At 35.7% G+C, this 22186-nt stretch overlaps 1 protein-coding gene across 1 annotated transcript in view; it reads right to left on the bottom strand.

The window, feature by feature from the left end:
* Positions 1 to 7578: 7578 nt before the first annotated feature.
* Positions 7579 to 22186, bottom strand: part of LOC143638738 (phosphatidylinositol-binding clathrin assembly protein-like) — a 28006-nt gene continuing 13398 nt past the window's right edge. The window contains exons 11-15 of the mRNA XM_077106542.1: positions 17943 to 18073; positions 17805 to 17835; positions 14733 to 14793; positions 8436 to 8543; positions 7579 to 7593 (exon numbers count right to left, since the gene is read on the bottom strand). Coding sequence (XP_076962657.1) covers positions 7579 to 7593; positions 8436 to 8543; positions 14733 to 14793; positions 17805 to 17835; positions 17943 to 18073 — 346 coding nt within the window. The remainder of the gene's footprint in view (positions 7594 to 8435; positions 8544 to 14732; positions 14794 to 17804; positions 17836 to 17942; positions 18074 to 22186) is intronic.

Genomic DNA, 22186 nt, shown 5'->3' with positions numbered 1-22186 from the left:
GCCTCCTTGAAGTTGCATTCTCAAAGAATTGAGTTAGTTAATTAGTTCATGTGAACATGAAGACTAAGCTCACTAGCAAATTCTGCCACTGAATGTATCTCATAAACCAGGTGTCATGTTTGTTACAAGGTATCCTATCCTTTCTACAAGTCATTTTTATCCCATACATTGTAAATTCCCATCATTTCCCATAAATTTATATGTATTCATATGTGGATATGTTTAATAATGATTTTATTTATAATAATCTTTATTATATTTATTAATTACTTTGAAAGTGCCTAAGAAGTGGAACTACAGGCTGTCCCTAAATACACAGAGGCACCATACATATTTGATAATGCATATATTCTTTTATATTTTGGGGGTTTTTTTAAGAAAAATTAAGGTAAAAAAGTAGCTAAAGCAGCAAAGATTATAGTTAATATGACAAAAGTTGTGTGCAATATGAAAACCCAGCCCCCAAGTAGACACAACTAGAGTACAGGAAGAGTAGGAAGATGAAGATGCCTGATGTGAAAGGAGCTAGAGACAGGAACAATGCCAGAAACAACAGGGAATCAGAGCACAGCAGAGGCATATAGTTAGAAATGAGGAACTGAGTTATGCCTTGATCATCCTGGAGAGAAGCAACTGGGGCAATTAAATAACGGTTTGGAGTCCATCTCCTTCCAAGACTAAGGACCTTCAAGGCAGGAGCCTTGCCCTTATTGTCCATTTTTTCAATCATAGTAATCTGTCACAGGGCATTTTTAAACATTTGAACTTATCTCAAATTGAAGGGTAGAATGACAGAAGAGTAAAAGCACCAGAAACATCTCTCAGAGCCTATTTTTAGTTATCGTTGCGAAAATTTTGGTGGTGTTTTCCCAGTGTGCCCCAAGGACCTACAGTGTTCCATCTAATTTAATCTATACACAAGCCTGGGAACACTCCCTATGTATGAAATATTTTATCTCCTTATCTCACTACCCACCAAGTAAACACCACATACTGTTCAGGTCTAGGTTCCTGAAGGAAAACCTTCCTGACCCTGGGGACCATTTCCAGCTTTATGTAGCATTTGTAATGACCCCATGCAAGTTAGTCTCCTTTCATTCACCACTAGCTACAAAAGCCATATCAGCTCTTAACTGGACAAGAGAACTTACTTCCATCAGTCAAATTTTCCTCAGTACAATCTGTTTTCAACACCACAGCCATATAGCTACACTACCCATGGTATCATCAAGAAATAAGAATATTCAATGGATTGACCTCTTCATATCTATAATAGGTTTTAAATCAAAGCTTAATAGTTTTATAAGTTGAAAGCTTACAAGGAGAAGAACTTCATTAATTGGAGGGCAAAAATAGAAAGGTACCAAGTATAGACAGCTTTATGGACTAGTTCTACTACATTCAGTGAGCAGATACTTCTTTTGCAATTTTAACTGTTAAAAAGTACAGAAAATTGTCATGCATGGTGGTGCACATCTATAATCCCATTGGCTCAGGAGTCTGAGGCAGGAGGATCTCAAGTTGAAAGCTGGCCTCAACAAAACCAAGGCCCTAAGCAACCTGCATAAACCCTGCTCTAAATAAAATATAGAAAGTGCTAGGAATGTGGCTCAGTGGTTGAATGCCCCTGGGTTCAATCCCTGGCAAGAAAAAAAGAAAAAAAAAACCCAAAGTACAGAAAATGATAGGAAGTTCCCCAGGTCATAGAGCACTATTAATATAAAAGCTGATTTTAGCCTGGCGCAGTAGCACACACCTGTAATCCCAGGGGCTCAGAAGGCTGAAACAGGAGGATTACGAGTTGAAAGGCAGCCTAAGCAACAGTGACGCTAAGCAACTCATTGAGACTCTGTCTCTAAATAAAATACAAAATCAGGCTGGGGATGTGGCTCAATAGTTGAGTGCCCCCGAGTTCAATCCCCAGTACCAAAAAGAAAAGAAAGAAATTAATTCTTGGAAACAACTGAGAACAGATATACAACATATCAGTATGAAAGTAGTACTAAGAGGAAATTTTATAACACTGAGTGCCTACATTAAAAAAAAGAAGCCAAGCATAGTGGTACACGCCTATTATCCAAGCAACTCGGGAGGCTGAGACGGGAGGATTGTGAGTTCAAAGACAGCCTCAAGCAACCGCAAGGAGCTAAGCAACTCAGTGAGACCCTGTCTCTAATAAAATACAAAATAGGGCTGGGATGTGGCTCAGTGGTTGAGTGCCCCTGAGTTCATTCCACAGTACCCCCCCCCCCGAAAAAAAAAAAAACTGATTTTAAAATCAGTTGAAGATGGTCCTCAAAAAGAAAAATACAGACCCCAAGATAGGTAAACTATCTCACCTGTGTACCTGTGTGCCAAATCCAGCTTACAGTCTGTTCATGTATGGCCTATGGGCTAAGAATGGTTTTTAAAAGGTCGGGGAAAAATAAAAAGAAATATAATGTTGTAAGACGTGAAAATTATACAAAATTCAAATTTCAGTGTCCAAAAATAAAGTTTGAGAGGCCTTCAGCCAATTGTCATTCACTTATGTATTTATATTGAGTATAAAACAGAAGTACAAATTAAGTAGTTACAAAAAATATTATTACAGAAAAAAATTTATCAATCCCAACCAATCTCACTTACGTGTTTAAAAATCTCATTTTAATGATATCTAATCAATTAAACCAGGAACTACATTAAAAGAAATGTAAGTACCTAATTAAAGTTTGTCCCAGAATGCAATAATTTATTGTTATATAAGATAGGCTGGGGATATATAAGATAGGCTTGGCTCAGTGGTAGAGCACTCTCCTGTGTGTGTGTGTGTGTGTCTGTCCTTGTCTTCCTATACACACACATACACACACACACACACACACACACACACATACATACAAGGCAAGTGCTTGCCTTGTATTCAAGATAAAAATATGATCTTGTTAGATTCCAAAAACATATTTGATAAACATATTTAATACCCATTCCTAATTTTTAAAATTTATCTCAGCAAACTATAAGCAGAAGACACTTAAGTCAATGTTTAATAGGTGAGAAGAAATCCTTGTTAAATACTGCAAAGCCAGGAAATTTCATAGAAGAACTAATTAACAAACGTGATGAAAGGATTTGAGTGAAACAGAGATGAGTTATTGTTGATTCTATTACTGCTGCCAGACCAGGAGGTCTGGGACAGGTGAACTTGGTGTCCATTCTTGGACATGTAGGCATCCATAGCCACCAGATATTGAAAGGGACAGTGGAGGACTAAAGGAGAAGGGTTGGGATACATGATTAAGGATAGATGTAGACACAAAGGACTGGGGGAGGGGCAGAAAACTAAAGAGAAAATGTAGAACTAGAAAACTGAGGAGAGGGTCTTAGAAGAAGGAAATGTAGGAGGAAACAGTGACTTAGACTGAGATGAAGCTATTGCTGCTGCCAGGGCAGTAAGACCAGTGTGTATTAGTTTGTGACCTTCTGATAAACTCAAAACATGTACAAGGAAAGGGTAGAATTAAAAGGCCAAGTAAAGGGGATGGGGCTGAAGACTGATGGGGAAGAGGAAAGAAAACCAGAATAAGACCAGAGAACTGGGGAGAGATGAAACTAGAGGCTAGAGGAGTATATCAGCAGGTAGGGGTATGGGACAAAGTAACACAGAGAAAGAGCTACTAAACTTGCCAGGATAATAAGCCCAGCTAAAGGAGGGAGTATAACAGTTTTCAACAGTGTGGGGTACTCTGATCACCCTCAGGAAACCTGAACAAGAAGAGGTTGCAGGTGAAGGGCCCAGGAAGAGAAGATAAGAAAGGTGGGGATGACAGTCTGACTTTAAGCAGTCAAGTTAAAGGAAGTGTATGTGTGTATGTGTGTGTGTGTGTGTGTGTGTGTGTATGTGTGTGTATAGGAAGACAAGGACAGACACACACACACACACACACACACACACACAATTAGCAGGGTGGGGGGAATGGGGCCTTGTAAGCAAGCACTCTCAGGAACCTCTTAGAAAACTGGGGAAGAGTGTTCTTGGATAGGCAGAATTAATATTGTCAAAATGGCCATACTATTGTGCAGGGATCATGGCTCAGTGGTAGAGCACTCTCCTAGGACATGTGAAGCCCTGGGTTCGATCCTCAGCACCACATAAAAATAAAAATAAATTAATTAATAAAGGTATTTTAAAAAGCATATGTTTAAAAAATGGCCATACTACCAAAAGCATAATACATATTTAATCCGTTTCCTATTAAAATTCCAATGATGTTCTTCAAAGAAATAGAAAAAGCAATCATGAAATAAATTCATTTGGAAAAATATGAGGTCCGAACAGCCAAAGCAATACTTAGGACCATATTTAGGGAGAAAAGTGAAACAGACTGGGATGCAGAAGGCTATAGAAGTATACATGGGCCCAGTGCGGTAACACACACCCGTAATCCCAGCAGCTTGGGAGGCTGAGGCAGGAGGATCATGAGTTCAAAGCCAGCCTCAGCAATGGTGAGGCGCTAAGCAACTCAGTGAAGCCCTGTCTCTAAACAAAATACAAAATAGGGCTGGGATGTGGCTCATTGTTTGAATGCCCCCTGAGTTCAACCCCACGACCAAAGCAACAACAACAAAAAAAAAAGTGATGCAGAAGGTATCACAATACCAGATCTTAAATTATACTACAGAGCCATAGTAACAAAAATAGTATGGTATTAGCACAAAAACAGACATGAAGACGAATGGAACAGAAGACACAGAGACAAACCCACATAAATACAGTTATCTCATACTAGAGAAAGGCACCATAAACATACATTGAAGAAAAGATAGCCTCTTCAACAAATGCTGTAGGGAAAACTATAAATCCATATGTAGAAGAATGAAATCAAACCCATCTTTCACCCTGCACAAAATTCAATTCTGTGTGGATCAAAGACTTAGGCATTAGAATAGAGACCCTCCTAGGGGTTGGGGGTTGTGGCTCAGTGGTAGTGCGTTTGCCTAGCATGCGTGAGACACTGGTTTTGGTTCTCAAGCACCACATACAAATAAATAAAATAAAAGTCCATCAACAACTAAAAATATTTAAAAAAAGAATAGAGATCCTGCACTTGCTAGAACAAAAAGTAGACCCAACTCTCCATCATGTTGGCTTAGGAACCAACTTCCTCATCAAGACCCCTAAAGTGCAAGAAGTAAAATCAAGAATCAATAAATGGATGGTATCAAACTAAAAAGCTTCTTCACAGCAAAGGAAACAATCAAGAACATGAGAGAGAGCCTACAGAATGGGAGAAAATCTTCTACCACCTGTACCTCAGATAGAGCATTAATCTCCAGGATACACAAAGAACTCAAAACACTTAATACACACACACACACACACAAAAAAAAAAAAAAAAAAAAAAACAGATAACCCAATCAATGGAACTGAACAGGCTCTTCACAGAAGAACATCTCTGGAAATTAGAGAAATGCATATTAAAATTACACTGAGATTCCATCACACTCTAGTCAGAATGGCAATTATAAAGAACACAAATAACAATAAATGTTAGTGAAGATGTGGGGAAAAGGGTTCATTCATACATTGCTGGTGGGATTTCAAATTGGTGCAACCAATCTGGAAAGCAGCATGGAGATTCCTCAGAAAACTTGGAATGAAACCACCATTTGACCCAGTTATCCCACTCCTTGGTATATACCAAAAGGACTTAAAATCAGCATAATAAGGTGACACAGCCATATCAATGTTATAGTAGCTCAATTCACAACAGCAAAGATGTGAAACCAACCTGCGCCCTTCAACAGATAAATGGATAAATAAAATGTGGTGTATATACACAATGTAATATTACTCATCTGTAAAGAAGAATGAAATTATGGCATTTGCCAGTAAATGGGTGGAACTTGAGACTATCATGCTAAGTGAAATAAACCAGTCCCAAACAACCAAAGGCTGAATGCTCTCTCTGATATGTGGATGCTAACACACAATAACGGGGAGTGAAGAATAGAAGTCTATTGGATTAGACAAAGGAGAATAAATGAAGGGAAGGGGGTGGGAGTAGGAAAGACAGTAGAATGCATTGGACATAACTTCCCTATGTTCATATATGAATACATCACAGTGAAACTCCACATTATGTACAACCACAAGAATGGGATCCTAATTAGAATCAGTTATACTCCATGTATATATATATAATATGTCAAAATACACTCTACTGTCATATATATATATAAAAAGAATAAATTTTTAAAAAGAAAACTGGGAAAGGGTAAGGTAAGTTGGTGTGGAAGACAGGAGGCAATGCTGAAAAACTGGAGAGAGGGATGGTTTAAATGCAGAGATTTTGTTTGTATACAGAGAATTTAACCCAGGATCACTGAACCACTGAGCCACACCTCAGACCTTTTAAATTTTTATTTAGAGACAGAGTCTCACTAAATTTTTAGGACCTCTCTAAGTTGCTGAGGCTGGCTTTGAACTCACAATCCTCCTGACTCAGTCTCCCCAAGCTGCTTGGATTACAGGCACATATCATCATGCCTAGCCAGTGGTTCTGTTTGTTTTTTGCAGTAATAAGGATGAAACCAGGGCTTTGCACATGCTAGGCAAGCACTTTACCAGTGAGATACATCCTCAGCCTCTAAATTTAAATTTAATTTAAATTAAGATAAACACCTACTGTATAATACAGCCATTCTACCCCTAGCATTTACCCAAGAAATATATCCATGTTTTTCTATAAAAAGACACAGGTAAGAATGTTTATAGCAGCTTGTATATGTACATCAATTTAGTTTAGTTTTTAAAAATAAGTATATAAAAGTATATTTTCAGATAAACAAAAACTGAATTTATTATGAACATAACTATGCTAAATGAACTTCTAAAATATGTTCTTCAAGGGGAAAAATGAATATAATGCCAAAAGAAATGTGAACAAGGCTGGGGATATAGCTCAGTTGGTAAAGTGCTTGCTTCACATGCACAAGGCCATGGGTTCAATCCCCAGCACCACCAAAAAAATAAAAAATAAAAATAAAACATGAAAAAAGAATTTGTAAGTATGTGGCTAAATCTAAATAAAACCCGCTAGTATAAATATTATTACTTATTATTTTAATTTTCAGGAGCTAAAGAAGGGGACAAGATTACCATATTATGGACCACCACAGTCAGTCAGTCAGGAGGGTGCCTGGAGTTAAAGTGTTCTAACCTCTTTGTGTTATTTGGAAGTGGACTTAAAGATATTAATGTTGTTTTTTGGTGGTTTTACAGGATACATTTTCAAGGATAACTTTGTTTAGAGCATCCAAATAAATTGCAACTTTTGTATAATATAATTTGTGCTACAAGACATTCTACATAGGGAACTATATAGGACACCTGAGGAAAAATATTCAAAATGACTCTTAAAAATAGAAAAATAGACTGCATGCTCTCCAAAATACTGAATTGAAGAATCTCAAGACTATATTGAATATCCAAGTGAATGTTTATTGTACTTGGAAGATGTGGATGAGTCAGTTCAACCTGCAGAAAGATCACCATTTTATTCACCTCTGAATCTGAATCTTTTTGCTTTGGTATCTCTACATGGACTGCATCTGAGTGAAAGAAAGATAGTTATGTAAATCTTTGACCATTTCTATATATTTTTCTTTGTGATTATGAATAAATTAGAAATATTTTCAAACTCTGATCATTTTTCTCACTGTCTAATATCTGAAGCTTTTCAGGCCTCCTAAAATACATGTTCAGGAGGGAGCCTAACATATCAGCTGAGAACTTAACTTTTTGGAAAACCGTGTTTTCTAAAAAACAATACTTGGAGGCAATGAACATTGTACACTCATCCATGTTACCATTACCTGCTTCTAGTTCTTTGTTGAATCTATTCTCTCTTGCCTATAATGCCAAGCTTGATGCCCTCTGTATATTTACTACTTACATCCTCATCCCCATTCAATACTTACTGCCTTGAAACCTTTTACTACTTAATTAATTGCTCTATCCTTTGTGTTCCCAGGTTGTTTTTTACATCTCTCACTAATTGCTTGTTACTTTGTTTTTGTGGAGCATTATTTCCTCATTCAACTTGAATAATCAGTTTTCTGAGAAGTTGTCCCTGAAATTTCCAAGCTGGATTACTTGCTTCCAGCATTGATCAAAGTTAAGTTTGTCGAATGAATAAATAAGTGAATGAATGAAAGGATTTTTGAGTAGACATAAGAACTGAGTTGAGGTTTAACAACACAAGTTTGTAGAGGTTTGCACACTTCTGTTTTTTTTTATGATACCAAAAATGTTAGAATTAGTTTTTGTCCAATGACAGAACAACACTACACAAAAGATGCATATGTTGTAAAATTCAATTTTAACGCTGGGTTGTTCTTCCAGCGATTTTCCATCTCTAACAAAGCCCTAGGCAACAACAGATCAAACATACCTGATGGCCTGGGGACTGAATAGAAAGAGGGCTGGTCTTGAAGTCTTCTTGGGTATAAATCATGGGTTGAGATGCCACTAGGGAAGGACATCCTGTTGGACTGGGAACCTATAAATTTGAATGGAAAAGAAAAAGTGATAATTAGTTTTTAAATTGCTCTCCTAATACAATAGTACCAAGAGGACAAGTAACCCATCTATAATAAATACTACATTTCATTAATGTCTTCTGAAAAGAATGCTAAATTCCAAATACAAAGAAAAAGGGAAAAAATCTGTGAAGGAGCTGCTAGTGTAAGGAAGGAAAATCAAAAATAAAAATAATTCTTTACAAGAAAGAGAACTCTGAGCTGGGGTTGTGGCTCAGTGGTAGAATGCTCGCCTAGCATGTGTGAGGCCCTGGGTTTGATTCTCAGCACTGCATAAAAATAAATAGACAGATAGATAAAGTTTAAAAACTGCAACAGCCAGGCTGGGGTTGTAGCTTAATGGTAGAGTGCTCACCTAGCATGGGTGAGGCACTGGGTTCGATTCTCAGCACCACATAGAAATAAATAAATAAAAGCATTGTGTCCACCTACAACTAAAATATATTTTTAAAAAATGCAACAGCCTTTCTTTTAAAAACAGAGAATTCTGCCATCTAAAGGTCAATAATCTTCATGGGAAACTGAAGGGAAGTGTGCAAGTATATATAGAATATGTTGAATATATACTGATATATGTATATCTTTGATATACTTCATTATGAGTATATGATTTGACAAGTCCACTTAAAGGGTAAATGTGAAGAATGTACTGACTCGTGGGATGAAAGTAATGAGGGAAGGGCAGCTGCATCAGGTTAAAGGCATTCAGGACTGAGAATTAATGCCTCATCAATTCTTACTTTGACATCTCTCTAGTTTATATCACTTTCCCAGTGACCAGATAAGCTCAAGTTTTAAAATACATCCAGAAGACAAAAGAAGGTCATTTAATGAAGAACAAAGAGGTTGCACAGACCCATTAATATAGGAGTAATCATTTTCCTCCTATATTGGTCTCTTCTTCATGTAAGTTATCAAGGAAAATGTTGTAGATGGCATGCTCTCTGATCATGTGAATAACATATTGGAAAGGATAATGAATGCATTAAATATAATCAGAAACATTAATGTTCATGATAGGGTAGATTGCCATTTAAATAAGATGAAGATTTATAGAGTCTTACACTTGGATCTTCTAAGAATACCCACACATTCATTGAATGGAGGATAAGTGAGAAGTTTAAAAAATTTCACTTGAGGGCTGGGGATGTGGCTCAGGGGTAGACCACTTGCCTAGCATGTGTGAGGCTGTGGGTTCAATTCTCAGCACCACATATAAATAAATGAATAAGATAAAGGTCCATTTACAACTAAAATAAATATTCAAAAATTTGGGGGGGGTAGGAAAGACAGTGGAATCAGATGGGCATCATTACCTTAAGTACATGTATGAAGACATGAATGGTGTGAATATACTTTAGGTACAACCAGAGATACAGAAAATTATGCTCTATATGTATAATATGCATTGTAATGTATTCTGCTCTCAGATATAAGAAATTAGAATTTTAAAAATGAGAGGTTTGTTTAAGACAAGAGAAAAAAAGCATGAAATCAGGAAAGTTTGATGTTCTACTTATATCAATAATTTCTCCAACTGGAAGTTTATACAATAAGAACAAAATCAGCCTTGTTAAATTTACTTTTTTAAATTGGTATCAGGGATTGAACTCAGGAGTGCTTAACCACTGAGCAACATCCCCAGTCCTTTTTTATATTTTATTTAGTGACAGGATCTTACTTAGTTGTTTGCAGCTTTGCTAAATTGCTAAGGCTGGCTTTGAACTTGCAATCCTCCTCCCTCAGCCTCAAGGTGTGAATTTACTTTTTATAAATTGATTAATATAAAGTAGTAGTTAGTTCAAATATCAAAATGGCAAACAAAACAATAAACTTTCATCAAAAAGGGAGAAAAAATAGCTTGGAATAAAATAAGAATTATACTTAATCTGCATTATGCACATACTATTATTTGTATTTTAGATTATCTATTAATTCTGGAACAGTTTACCTTTTACTATTCCACTTCTTCATGTGCCTTCTCATTTCCTGGGTTCCTTTCTCTATTCCCATTAGTCTTCTCCCAAAGCCTTTGCTCTGTTTTTTTTCTCGATGTTGCCATTTGTTTTGGTTTGGAAGAGAGGTGTCTCCCAAAAGCTCAGGTGTGAGACAGTGCAAGAAGGTTCAGAGGAGAAATGGTTGGGTTGTGAGAACCTTAACCCAACCAGTGAATTCATCCCCTGATCGGGATTAACTGAGTGGTAACTGAAGTGGTAGGGTGAGGCTGGAGGAGGTGGGCAGAGAGGCATAGCTATGGGGTATATATTTTGTATCTGGAGAGTGGGGTCTCTCTCTCTGCTTCCTGATCACCATGTGAGCTGCTTCCCTCTCCCACTCTCTTCTGCCATGATGTCCTACCTCACTTTGAGCCCCGGGGAATGCAGCTGGCTGTCCATAGCTGAGACCTCTGAAACCATGAAGGGCCCCCAAATAAACTTTAACTGCCCTACACTTGTTCTGATCGAGTCCTTTAGTCACAGCAGCGAAAAACCTGACTAAAACATCATTTCATTTTCCAATGAAAAGGATGTGGCTAGATTACCACTTTAAATCATCTATATAATTTTTCATATCAGTGTAAATCATGATGACTTTTAACCACTATTGACATCCCATAGGAGTTTTTTCTTACCATTCCATACGTAGATGCTTGCTGTAAAGTCACTGGATAGGCCACTGGAGGTAGTACCTTAAAGAAAAGCTTCAGTTACTATATATTTTCTACTATTTAATAAAAGAACTATAATATGTACCACAGAACAACATTTCAATAGTAGTCCCACAGGAAAATTTTTATTTTTATAACCTTGCCTGATCTCTGCTCTCCTCCCGCTTCCTCTCTGCTTTATGCTCTCTTCCTCTGCTCTCTTTCTCTCCTTTCTGCTGCTCTCTTCCTCTAATTTTCCTCCCTTTGGGTAGCCCCCCCCAATAAAATCTCTTGGTTGAAATAAAAATAACCTTCACTGAGGGTTCAGGGGATTAAATTTAGTAGTTGATGTGTTATACACTAGTGGGTTGGAGTACTGTGCCACAAAATCTTTACCATATGTCATCATCATCATTATCATCATCATCATCTCCATTATCATAGATACATATATGTGTATATGTATATCCCATATATATTATATTTTTTGAGCAGTTACTGTGACCTAGACACTATTCCAAGTACTTTACATCTTTTACCCTATTTAATCCTTGTAACAACATTATAAGTAGATGTTATTTTATATGTGTTTTACAGGTAAGAAAACTGAGGCATGCAGATGTTCTGTACCTTACCCAATGTCACACAGATATTAAGTAGGCTCTTCCTAGTTTCACACTCAGGCAATCTGGCACTACAGCCTGTACTTTCAAGCACTATACTACAACGTGACATAAAATCCCTCCTAGTTTAAGGCCTGCCAGCAAGTGGCATGAATTATTACTTCTTCCTTCTTCCTAAGTTACAAAAAGAATAGGTTTGAAGCATTTTCACCACAAAACATAAGGAGGTGAGGTGGATACATTCATTACCTTTATTTAATATCTCTATAATGGATACACACACCAAAACATCACATTGTCCCCATAAAATGTACAATTACCTGTCAAATAAATAAATAATCTTGAAAAGGGAATGAAATTCTAACACATATTCTAATGTGGGTAAACCATGAAGACATTATGTCATCTGAAATAAGAGAGATACAAAAGTACAAATATTTTAAAAGAGCCAAATATCAGAGAGGGAAGAACTTTCTTTTCCATTAAGCAGGCAGTGGTTACATAAGGACAGGGATATAAAAACTATTTGTTTTTCTAATTCTCCATTTTAACCACGTAAGACCTCACTTGTTTCAATCACAGAAGTGGTTGTAGTCTGGTTAGAAAACTGGAAAATACCAATGGGAAGATGTTTAATGAACTCCTCAGTTCATTGACAACTTCTCCTAACTGTGCATGAGTTGACCTAATCTTGAGCATAACAAAGACGTGATCACTAAACCAGTGAAAAGACCAATGTCCAGATCACAAGCTGATCATTATATGGTACAGTCCCAAAGAAGAGCACAAAAAATATGGAAACTGAGCTGACACTGGAACCAGAAGCCAAAGAGGCAGTCAATACTTGCTACTTAAACCTATGTAGGTTAAGTACCAGTTAAAATAGAAAAATCAATATTCTTCATAAAACTTAACAAAACAGCCAGGCATGGTGGTGCATGCCTCTAATCCCAGTGGCTCTGAAGACTGAAGCAGGAGGATTGTGAGTTCAAAGCCAGCCTCAGCAAAAGTGAGGTGCTAAGCAACTCAGTGAGACTCTGTCTTTAAATAAAATATAAAATAGGGCTGGGGATTGGCTCAGTGGCTGAGTGTCCCTGATTTCAGTCCCCAACCCCTCCAATAAATAAATAAATAATCATAAAATTTAATAAAACAGAGTCTTAAAAAGTAATACTCAAAATATATGGGATACCATCCAAAGTTACTTGGCACATGATGAACCACAAAAATCTTTTTGCATGGAAAAGACATTTAATAGAGGCCAATGATTCAGATGACCATAGTTTTTTTTTTGTTGTTGTTGTTGTTTTTATGAGAAACCATTGCAGGCCAGAATAAAACAGCACATTTTCAGGTGCTCTAGGAAAAACAATTCAAAATTCTATATCCAGTGAGAATTTGCTTAAGGAATAGAGATGAAATAAAGCCATTCTCAAGTGGAAAAATAAAAAGAGAATTCATAGCCAAAATTTCTGACACCAGAAGTTCTTCAGGTAGAAGATAAATGAAAACAGAAAGAAACTTGGAATATGAGCAATAAAGGAAGAGTAATAGAAATGCTGAATACCTCGGTAAATGTCACAGAATATTTTTTCACTCTTGATTTCTATAGAACTTGTTTGATGGTTGATAGTAAAAAGTGTAACATAAAGAAAGATAAGAATGGGCTGGGGTTGTGGCTCAGAGGTACTTCGCTCTCCTATCATGTGTGAGGCCCTGGGTTCGATCCTCAGCACCACATGAAAATAGAATAAAGACATTGTGTCCACCTATAAGTAAAAAATAAATATTTTTAAAAAAGAAAGATAAGACCCCTATATGGTGCTAATGTTTCTATATTCCAAAATGGAAATGGTAAAATGTTGATCTCAATGGACTAAAAATGTATTTATTTTCTAATTTCTAGAGTAACAACTAAAAAAAAAAACTATACAGAGAGATATAGTACAAATCAAAATATATAAATGAAAACTGAGTATAATAAAATAGAGAGGCTGGATACAATGGTACACACCTATAATCCCAGCAACTCAGGAGGCTGAGGCAGGAGGATGGCGAGTTCAAACCAGCCTCAGCAAAAGCGAGGTGCTAAGCAACTCAATGAGACCTTATCTCTAAATAAAATACAAAAATGGCACTATTGGTAGAGTGCTTGCCTCACATGCACAAGACCCTGGATTCAAAACCCAGCACCAGAAAAAATAAAATAAAATAAGCTGAGTGCAGTGGCAAACACCTGTAATCCAATTGGTTCAGGAGGCTGAGACAGGAGCATTGTGAGTTCAAAGCCAGCTTCAGCAAAAAGCAAGGCCTATGCAACTCATTGAGACCCTGTCTCTAAAGAAAATACAAAGTAGAGCTCAGTGGTTGAGTGCCCCTGAGTTCAATCTCCAGTACCAAATATATATATAAAAGAACATTGAGAGCAAGAAAGAGGAGACAGGAACAACAGCAACAACAAAATAGAAGGAAGAAATAGAAAACAACAAAACGGCAGACAGACCTAACTACAAGTCCACCAATAATGAAATTAAATGCAAATGGATTAAACAAAACAAATAAAAAACAGAAATTGTCAAAATCAATTTTTAAAATATCCCAACTCTATACTAAACACAAGAGACTCAACTCAAGTATGATGATATAGTCAACTTAAAAGTAAATGTATCAGGGCTGGGGTTGTGGCTCAGTGGTAGATCAGTTGCCTAGCACGGATGAGGCATTGGGTTTGATCCTCAGCACCACATAAAATAAATTAAAAAATAAAGTTATAAAAAAAATGTAAAAAAAGTAAATGTATGAAGAAAAACATACAAACACTACTCAAAAGAAAGTTGTTATACTGACATCAGAGTAGACTTCAGAGCAAGGAAAATTACCAGAGTAAAGGGGAATGTTACATATTGAAGCATATCTGCGGACTTAATACGTCTCTGAATTCTGTAGACAGAAAAATTACACAGAAAATTAGCAGTTTTAGAACAAATTCTAATTGCCATTTCTAGAACATGTCACCCAACAATAGCAGAACACATTTGCTTTCAAGCCTTCACAAAATGTTCACAAAGACATACGATATACTGTGTCATAAATCAAAATGTAAATTTAAAAGAATTTGAAATATACAAAACATTTATCTGAACACAAAGAAATCAAACTAGAAATCAATAACAGAAAGACAGCAAGTTTCCAACATTTAGAAATTATATAACACACCTCTAAATAATCTATGGGTCAAAAGAAGTAGAAAATATACTGAATTGAATAAAAATGAAAATACAATATAATAAAACATTTAGCTTACATCTAAAGCAGGGCTTAGAGTGAATTTTATAGCATTGGTGAATTGTATAGCATCAAACACTTTTATTAGAAAGTATGAAGTCCGGGCTAGGAATACAGCTCAGTTAGTAGAGTGCTTGTCTTGCATGCACAAGACACTGGGTTCAATCCCCAGGACTACAAAGAAAGAAAAAAGAAAGTATGAAGTCAATAATCTGAAAACAGGAAACCAAAATCAAGCAAAACGAAAAAGACAACAAAGTAGAAATCAAAACAATTGGAGATTGAGAAAAAAATGGAGAGAATTCAATGAGACTAAAAGCTGGTTCTTTGGAGGAAAAAAAATCAATAAAACTGATAACCCTCTAAGCAAAACTGAGAAAAAGAAATAAAAGAAGACATTAGTCACCAATAGAAAGAGCTGGGCAACCCCTATCAGTTCCCCTCTTATCTTGCCCTGCAGGAGTTCTGTTTTTATTCACACTTGAATAAATCCTACACTTAAATGAATCTGGACCACCCAAAAATGAATAAAAGATAATAGTTTAGAGATCTCTAAAGAACAGCTGTATGAACATAAAATTTGACCCAAATTTATGTTATTTCTACATCTCATTCTCTTTATTCTGACCCCAAACTTCCTTGATATAGCTTCTCTAGCTTATTAATCATCTGTGTTGTTTTTTTCTTAAGCATCCATTTCCCTCAAATTGCTCTAGTCATTTTCAAGTGTATTTCAACAGCACAGCCACACCTTTCTGCACTATGTTTCAAAATTACTTATTCCTTCTTCCCAAACCCTCCCAAAAATCTTATTACTAAGACATATATTTCAGCTGGATATTAGAAAAACAAGTCACTATGTACTCAATAATTAATATGTTGTTTGTTCTATCATTGGACAAAGAATATTTTAAAGCAAAATAACAAAAAATAGCTGAGGTTCACAATCCTTTATTTTAAATCCTTGGGGCCAAATGTATTTCTCAATCAAGAAAAGCTAAAATATGATTTCCCCAATAATTATCTGCAATTTTAATATCCCAAAAGCTCTGGGAAACAAGTTTATTTCTTTTTCTTTAAACTTACGAGAGAGAGAGAGAGAGAGAGAGAGAGAGAGAGAGAGAATTTTTTAATATTTATTTTTTATTTTTTTTAGTTTTCGGTGGACACAGCATCTTTGTTTGTATGTGGTGCTGAGGATCGAACCCGGGCCTCACGCATGCCAGGCGAGCGCGCTACCGCTTGAGCCACATCCCCAGCCCAAGTTTATTTCTTAATGTTTGTGATAAACCCTTTGTGTTGCAAAATGTTACCCAAGCTATAATGAGGCTATAGTCATTATTTATCCTACTACATGCAAATATTCATACATTATCATCTGTGCATTTTGCTGAAGAAATATTAATGCATTTGATGAATATGTGCTATCCCTCCCCTAGGGCAATTACATAATATGTATTATTTGTATTTTCTAATTTGTCAATTGATGATTCTTAATTTACTTCATCTCCTTTTATCTCATCTTCACCTCCTTTATGAAATTAACTAACAAACCCTCTAAAGTATTCCATACTAGTACTTATAATATTCAATACCTTTATTTCATGATATTTCTCTACACTCACAGCTCCTTTAAAACAGTCATGTTCCTATTGGATTCTTTATCTTTATCACTCAGCACACTGTTTGCAACTAACAGAGACTTAATAAACATGGAGCAAAATGATGGAAGATTCTGGGTTGGGAAAATAATTTTAGGATTTACACATGTCCAAAATTTGAGTTTTCACTCTTTAGTTTATAAAATAGTTTAATATGTATACAACATTGGTGCAATACATTAAAACTGATTAAAAAGAAAAACTGTCTTGCTCTACCTTCTTTCTTAAAACAAATTTCTATGTTATACATTTATATTTAAAAGATAAAAGTAATAATATAGCCAAAATATTACCATGTGGGGAACAAGAGGAGCAGAAATAGAATTCCAGATGGTTGATGTACAAGAGGAGGTATTCAACTGCCAGTTCATTCCACCATTAACTTCCATTTCTGAACGTTGACAGCACTTCATTTCAGTTCTAATAGAAAAATGATAATATCTTCGATAAATTGTGTTGGGAAAACTAGATATCAACATGGAAAATAATGAAATTAGACCCTACTTCACACCATATACAAAAATCAACTCAAAATGGATTGAACACTTAAAACTAAGACCTGATACTTTAAAATTGTTTGCTATAGTTTGGATTTTAAATGCCCCCAAATGCGTGTGTGTTGAAGGTTGTCAGCCTGAGGTGTCATAGGGAAGTGTAGAACCATTAGGAGATGAAGCTTAGTGAAAGAAAGCCAGGTCATTGGGGACATGCCCTTGAAGGGTGTATTAGGACCCCAGCCTCTCCTCTCTCTGTTTCTAACAAGTAATTACTATATCTAATTTTAAAATGATTTTAAAGGGCTAGACTTGTGGCTTGAGTGCTTCACTAGCATGTGTCAAGCACTGGGTTTGATTCTCAGCACCTAATATAACCAAATGAATAAAACAAAGGTCCATCAACATCTAAAAGAATAAAAATAAAATAAAAATGATTTTTGATTTTTTACTTTTATGAGTTACTTCATGGAATATGTATTTGCTGTAATTTTTAAAAATAAAAACTTACTTGTCAATGGGACTTTCTCCAAAGTTAAGATCTATTTCATAAAACAAATATAAATTTTACATTATTTTTGTGCACATATTGTTTTCTTAAAATGTGTAAAAATATATTAAAATATTAATTGCAAAAATAGTTGTTTACTTCCTATAAGGCTAACAAGTGAGCCGTCCAAGTTGTTTGCTATTATCGTTGCACCTTGCTGTTTGTCTCCAACAGATTTGCCGGCTGCTGAAGGTAATGTAAGTTGTAACACATCATGTAGGGGAAACAATCTGAAAATAAGAGACAGAATAAGATAAAAACATTAACCAAATTTACATCAGAACAGTAATGACATATATGTACCCACCTGGTACAAACTAACAGGATTTCAAATATTTAGGTAAATGAGTATAAATAAAGTGATGTTAAGTTATTAATACAGTAATCTTAATTGAGTAGTTGTTATGTGCTACACTGTACTGTGCTAAAGATAGAGAGCAGTGAGGCACATCACACCCACCTATAATCCCAGCAGCTTGCCAGCCTCAGCAATGGTGAGGCTCTAGGCAACTCAGTGAGACCCTGTCACAAATAAAATACAAAACAAGACTGGGGATGTGGCTTAGTGGTCAAGTACCCCCTGAATTCAATCCCTGGCACCAAAAAAAAAAAAAAAAAAAAATACAGCAGTGAGCAAAACAAAAATGCACACCTTCATACAATTTACGTTGTATTGGAGACAGAATATAACCAAGAAAAATCAATTTTATGTTAGATAGTGATAAGTCCTAAGAAAAAGAACATCATGGAAAGGGATATGATCTGTTCATGGAGATCTGTCCAATAATGAGTGGTGGTTTGAAAGCACCTACTGTGATATATTTTCTCAAATTCTCCATATATATCTAATAATTTTTGCTTTGTGTATTTAATTTAGTGCATGCAGTAGTTTAGATTTTAAATAGGATAGGCTCACTGAGAACTGAACTTTTAAGTAAAGACTTGAAGGATATGAGAGTAAACCATTGTGATCTAACAGAAGAGGAAAGACCTTGAGGAAAGAATGTGTTTGGTTTGTTTGAAAAACAATGAGAAGACCAACATTTTTGTAGCTGGAGTGATCAAAGGGATCAAAAAAGCAATTGTGGCAAGGGAGGGTTCAGATCATAAAGGTCCTTTTAAGAAATTGTAAGGATTTTGACTTTTATTTGGAAGCTACCACCCCAGGCCAACTTCCTTGAGGTGGGTAAGCCATTAAAGGGACTTGAACAGAGGCATGCTCATGCTCTAACTTGTATTTTAATGAGATCATTCTGTTGTGGGAAGAATGGAGTACAGGGGCTCTAGGAGAAGCAGAGAGGTGGTAAGGAGGCTCTTGCAGCAGTCTCTGATGAGTTTCTGCCTTATTATTGTTTTCCCAGTGCCCAGGCAGTGCCAAGGACATAACTGACAATCACAAAGTCAGCAAGTCCATAAATAATTGCTGAATGAGGAAATTAAATGCAGTATTGCATTCAAGTATATGGAATATATTTTCAAAAACTATAGCTGCACATAATGACCTAAATGCAACTGTTAATAGTTCGCATTTATAATATATCTATTCAATTACAATAAATTTTTTATCATTGTTAAATAAACTGATTTTTTTGTATTTGGGATTGAACCTAGGGCACTTAACCACTGAATCACATCCACAGCCACTTTTTTTTAATATTTATTTTTCAGTTTTTGGTGGACACAACATCTTTATTTTATTTTATGCGGTGCTGAGGATCGAAACCAGCGACTCGCGAATGCCAGGTGAGCACATTATCTCTTGTGCAACATCCCCAGCCCTCCACAGCCCTTTTTGTTTGTTTTGATACAGGGTCTCACTAAGTCACTTAGTGCCTTGTATGTTGCTAAAGCTGATCTTGTATTTGCAATCCTTCTGTCTCAGTAAATAAAATAATTTTCACTACCAATTTTCAACAGATATCAGAATATATATATGCAATAAATCTTATTTTTCAATGATTATTAGAATGAAATATTTCCAAAAAGTCATTGTCACTAATTGCTAATACAGAAATTATTATATAATGTATTAATCATGTTTCAAAATATCTTAGACTACTGTAAAACATTGTTAATTCAATGAGTCTCTAAGTAAATATTTTACATACAGAGCAGAAAATATGGTCAACAACACAACTCATGTCTGTCTCATGGTTTGTATTGTTTAGCTGGAAAATTATAATTTTCAAATATTTTGGAAGGAGTACAGGATGCTATATGAATGTATGAAGGACATTTGACTTCATTTATGAAGTCAAGTATAACTCCTCTGTGTTAATTAATCTGAAACTTAAAGGATAAAATATAGGTTAAACAAACCATGGGGGTTGGGGCCTAGGGAAGGAGGACAAAGAATTCCAAATGGAATAGAAAGACCCTGGGGATGTTTAAGTAAGTGAAAGAACTCTAGTATTCCAGAAAGTTGGGCAAGAATGACAAAAAATAAATGAAGATTTGGGGCTTTATCCTTGGATAATGGAAAGTCTCTGAAAGATTTTGAACAATGGAATGTCATGATTATATTCCAGTCTCTAAAATATCACTGTGGTTGTAATAAGGAGAAGGAATCAGACAAGGGCAAGAATAGATGTAGACAATCCAGTTAGGTGGCTATTATGTATTCCAGGAGAGAAATAATGGTGGTTTTAATTAAGTCTATAGCATTTTAGTTTCAGAGGAGTGGAGAGAATTCAGAGAAGTATAATGAATAGAATTTCATAGTGGATTGGAGTAAAAGGAGAGAAATTATTTTAAAAAAAATAACTCACAGGTAGCAACTGAGACCCTGGGTGGATGGTGGGTCCACTTACTGAGCCCAAGGCAAAAGCAAAGGAGTAAGGTTTAGGAGATGGTAACTAAACAATTTTTCTGACTTTTTTTTTTTTTTTTTTTTGGAGGGGGTACTGGGGATTGAACTCAAGAGCACTCGACCACTGAGTCCCATCCTGAGCCTTCTTTTGTATTTTATTTAGAGACAGGGTCTCACTGAGTTGCTTAGTGCCTCGCTGTTGCTGAGGCTGGCTTTGAGCTCTCAATCCTCCTGCCTCAGCTTCCCAAGCCACTGGGATTACAGATGTGTGCCACCATGCCTGGCATCAGGTTCATTTTTAATAAATTGAGTTTGAGATAACTGCAGAACATGCAACTGGGGATATATTAGTTTTGAGCTCCAGATATGAATATAAGCAGGGATATAAATTATTTCTATCTATATATTCAGAATATGGATAGTAATTTAAACCATGAGAGAAATATCTTCAACCAAGGCCAGAGAAAACATTGAAAGAAACCACCAAGGATACTGACCTTTTGTTCTACCATGAAAGAAAGTGGGTAGGACAGTTGGAAGGTTTGAGAAAAATGAGAAAAGCAGAAAGTAGAGCCAGAGAAAAGAAGCCACAGAGAAGTGTAGGGTGAGCAAAATGTAAAGGAGAGATTATTATACAGGTTTTAATTTCTTTGGTGAGACTAAGAAAAGACAGAAGCAAAAAAAAAAAAAAAAAAAAAAGATCAGCGCTTACTATGGGCCACACTCTGTTCTAAGCACTCTACCTGTATCAACTTACTTAATCCTGACAGCAACTTTATGAAGATAAGGAAGTTGAAACACAGAGAGGTTAAGTTAACCTCCCTAAAACACACAGTCTATGAGTGGTATAGTGAAATTTGAGCCCAAACACTCTGACCCCATGACCAACATTTTAAAATCAGAGTATCACAGTGACTTAAGAGACGAAGTGTTTTCAGCTGATCCCACAATTGTTCATAGAATTGGCTTAAGTAATGAAGGTGGCATGTATGAAGATCACCAGTGGCCAGTCTTGGTCTGGCAGGAATCATGTCCATATGTTTTCATTATACTGTAGTTTTCCCAATACTCAGGACTTACATTCACATTGAACTGGATCTAGAGATTGTTCTCTTGACCACTATGTTTAACTATATTGTAAAATCTGTTGTAAGTAATAATGATTCCCAAACCATAGGACTCAGAAAAGTGACAGTAGTAAATCTAATTGAAATTAAGCAAGTGTTTAATTTATACTATATATATATATATGGTTTTATTCAAAGGATTAAGGTTCATCATAGTTTTGGTCAAACTCCCTCATTAAACTCACCCATTAAAATGCAGAATTCCATTGGAAGTATATGCATAAAAGGAAAAAAAGAATTTAAGTCTTTAAGTTAAATTAAGAAAAATTAATTCAGAACATATAAACTCTATAATAATATAGCTCATTATTACATGGATTTGTGTTTACAGTAAATAATCAAATAATATCACCTACTATAAAAAACAGAATTTGGCAGCCTATGAGAAGCCATGTACCAATGAATGT

The sequence above is a fragment of the Callospermophilus lateralis genome, chromosome X (genome assembly GCF_048772815.1).
Source record: "Callospermophilus lateralis isolate mCalLat2 chromosome X, mCalLat2.hap1, whole genome shotgun sequence".
Lineage (NCBI taxonomy): Eukaryota > Metazoa > Chordata > Mammalia > Rodentia > Sciuridae > Callospermophilus > Callospermophilus lateralis.
The sequence above is the reverse complement of the archived record's forward strand: the minus strand, read 5'-3'. Positions and strand labels throughout refer to the sequence as shown.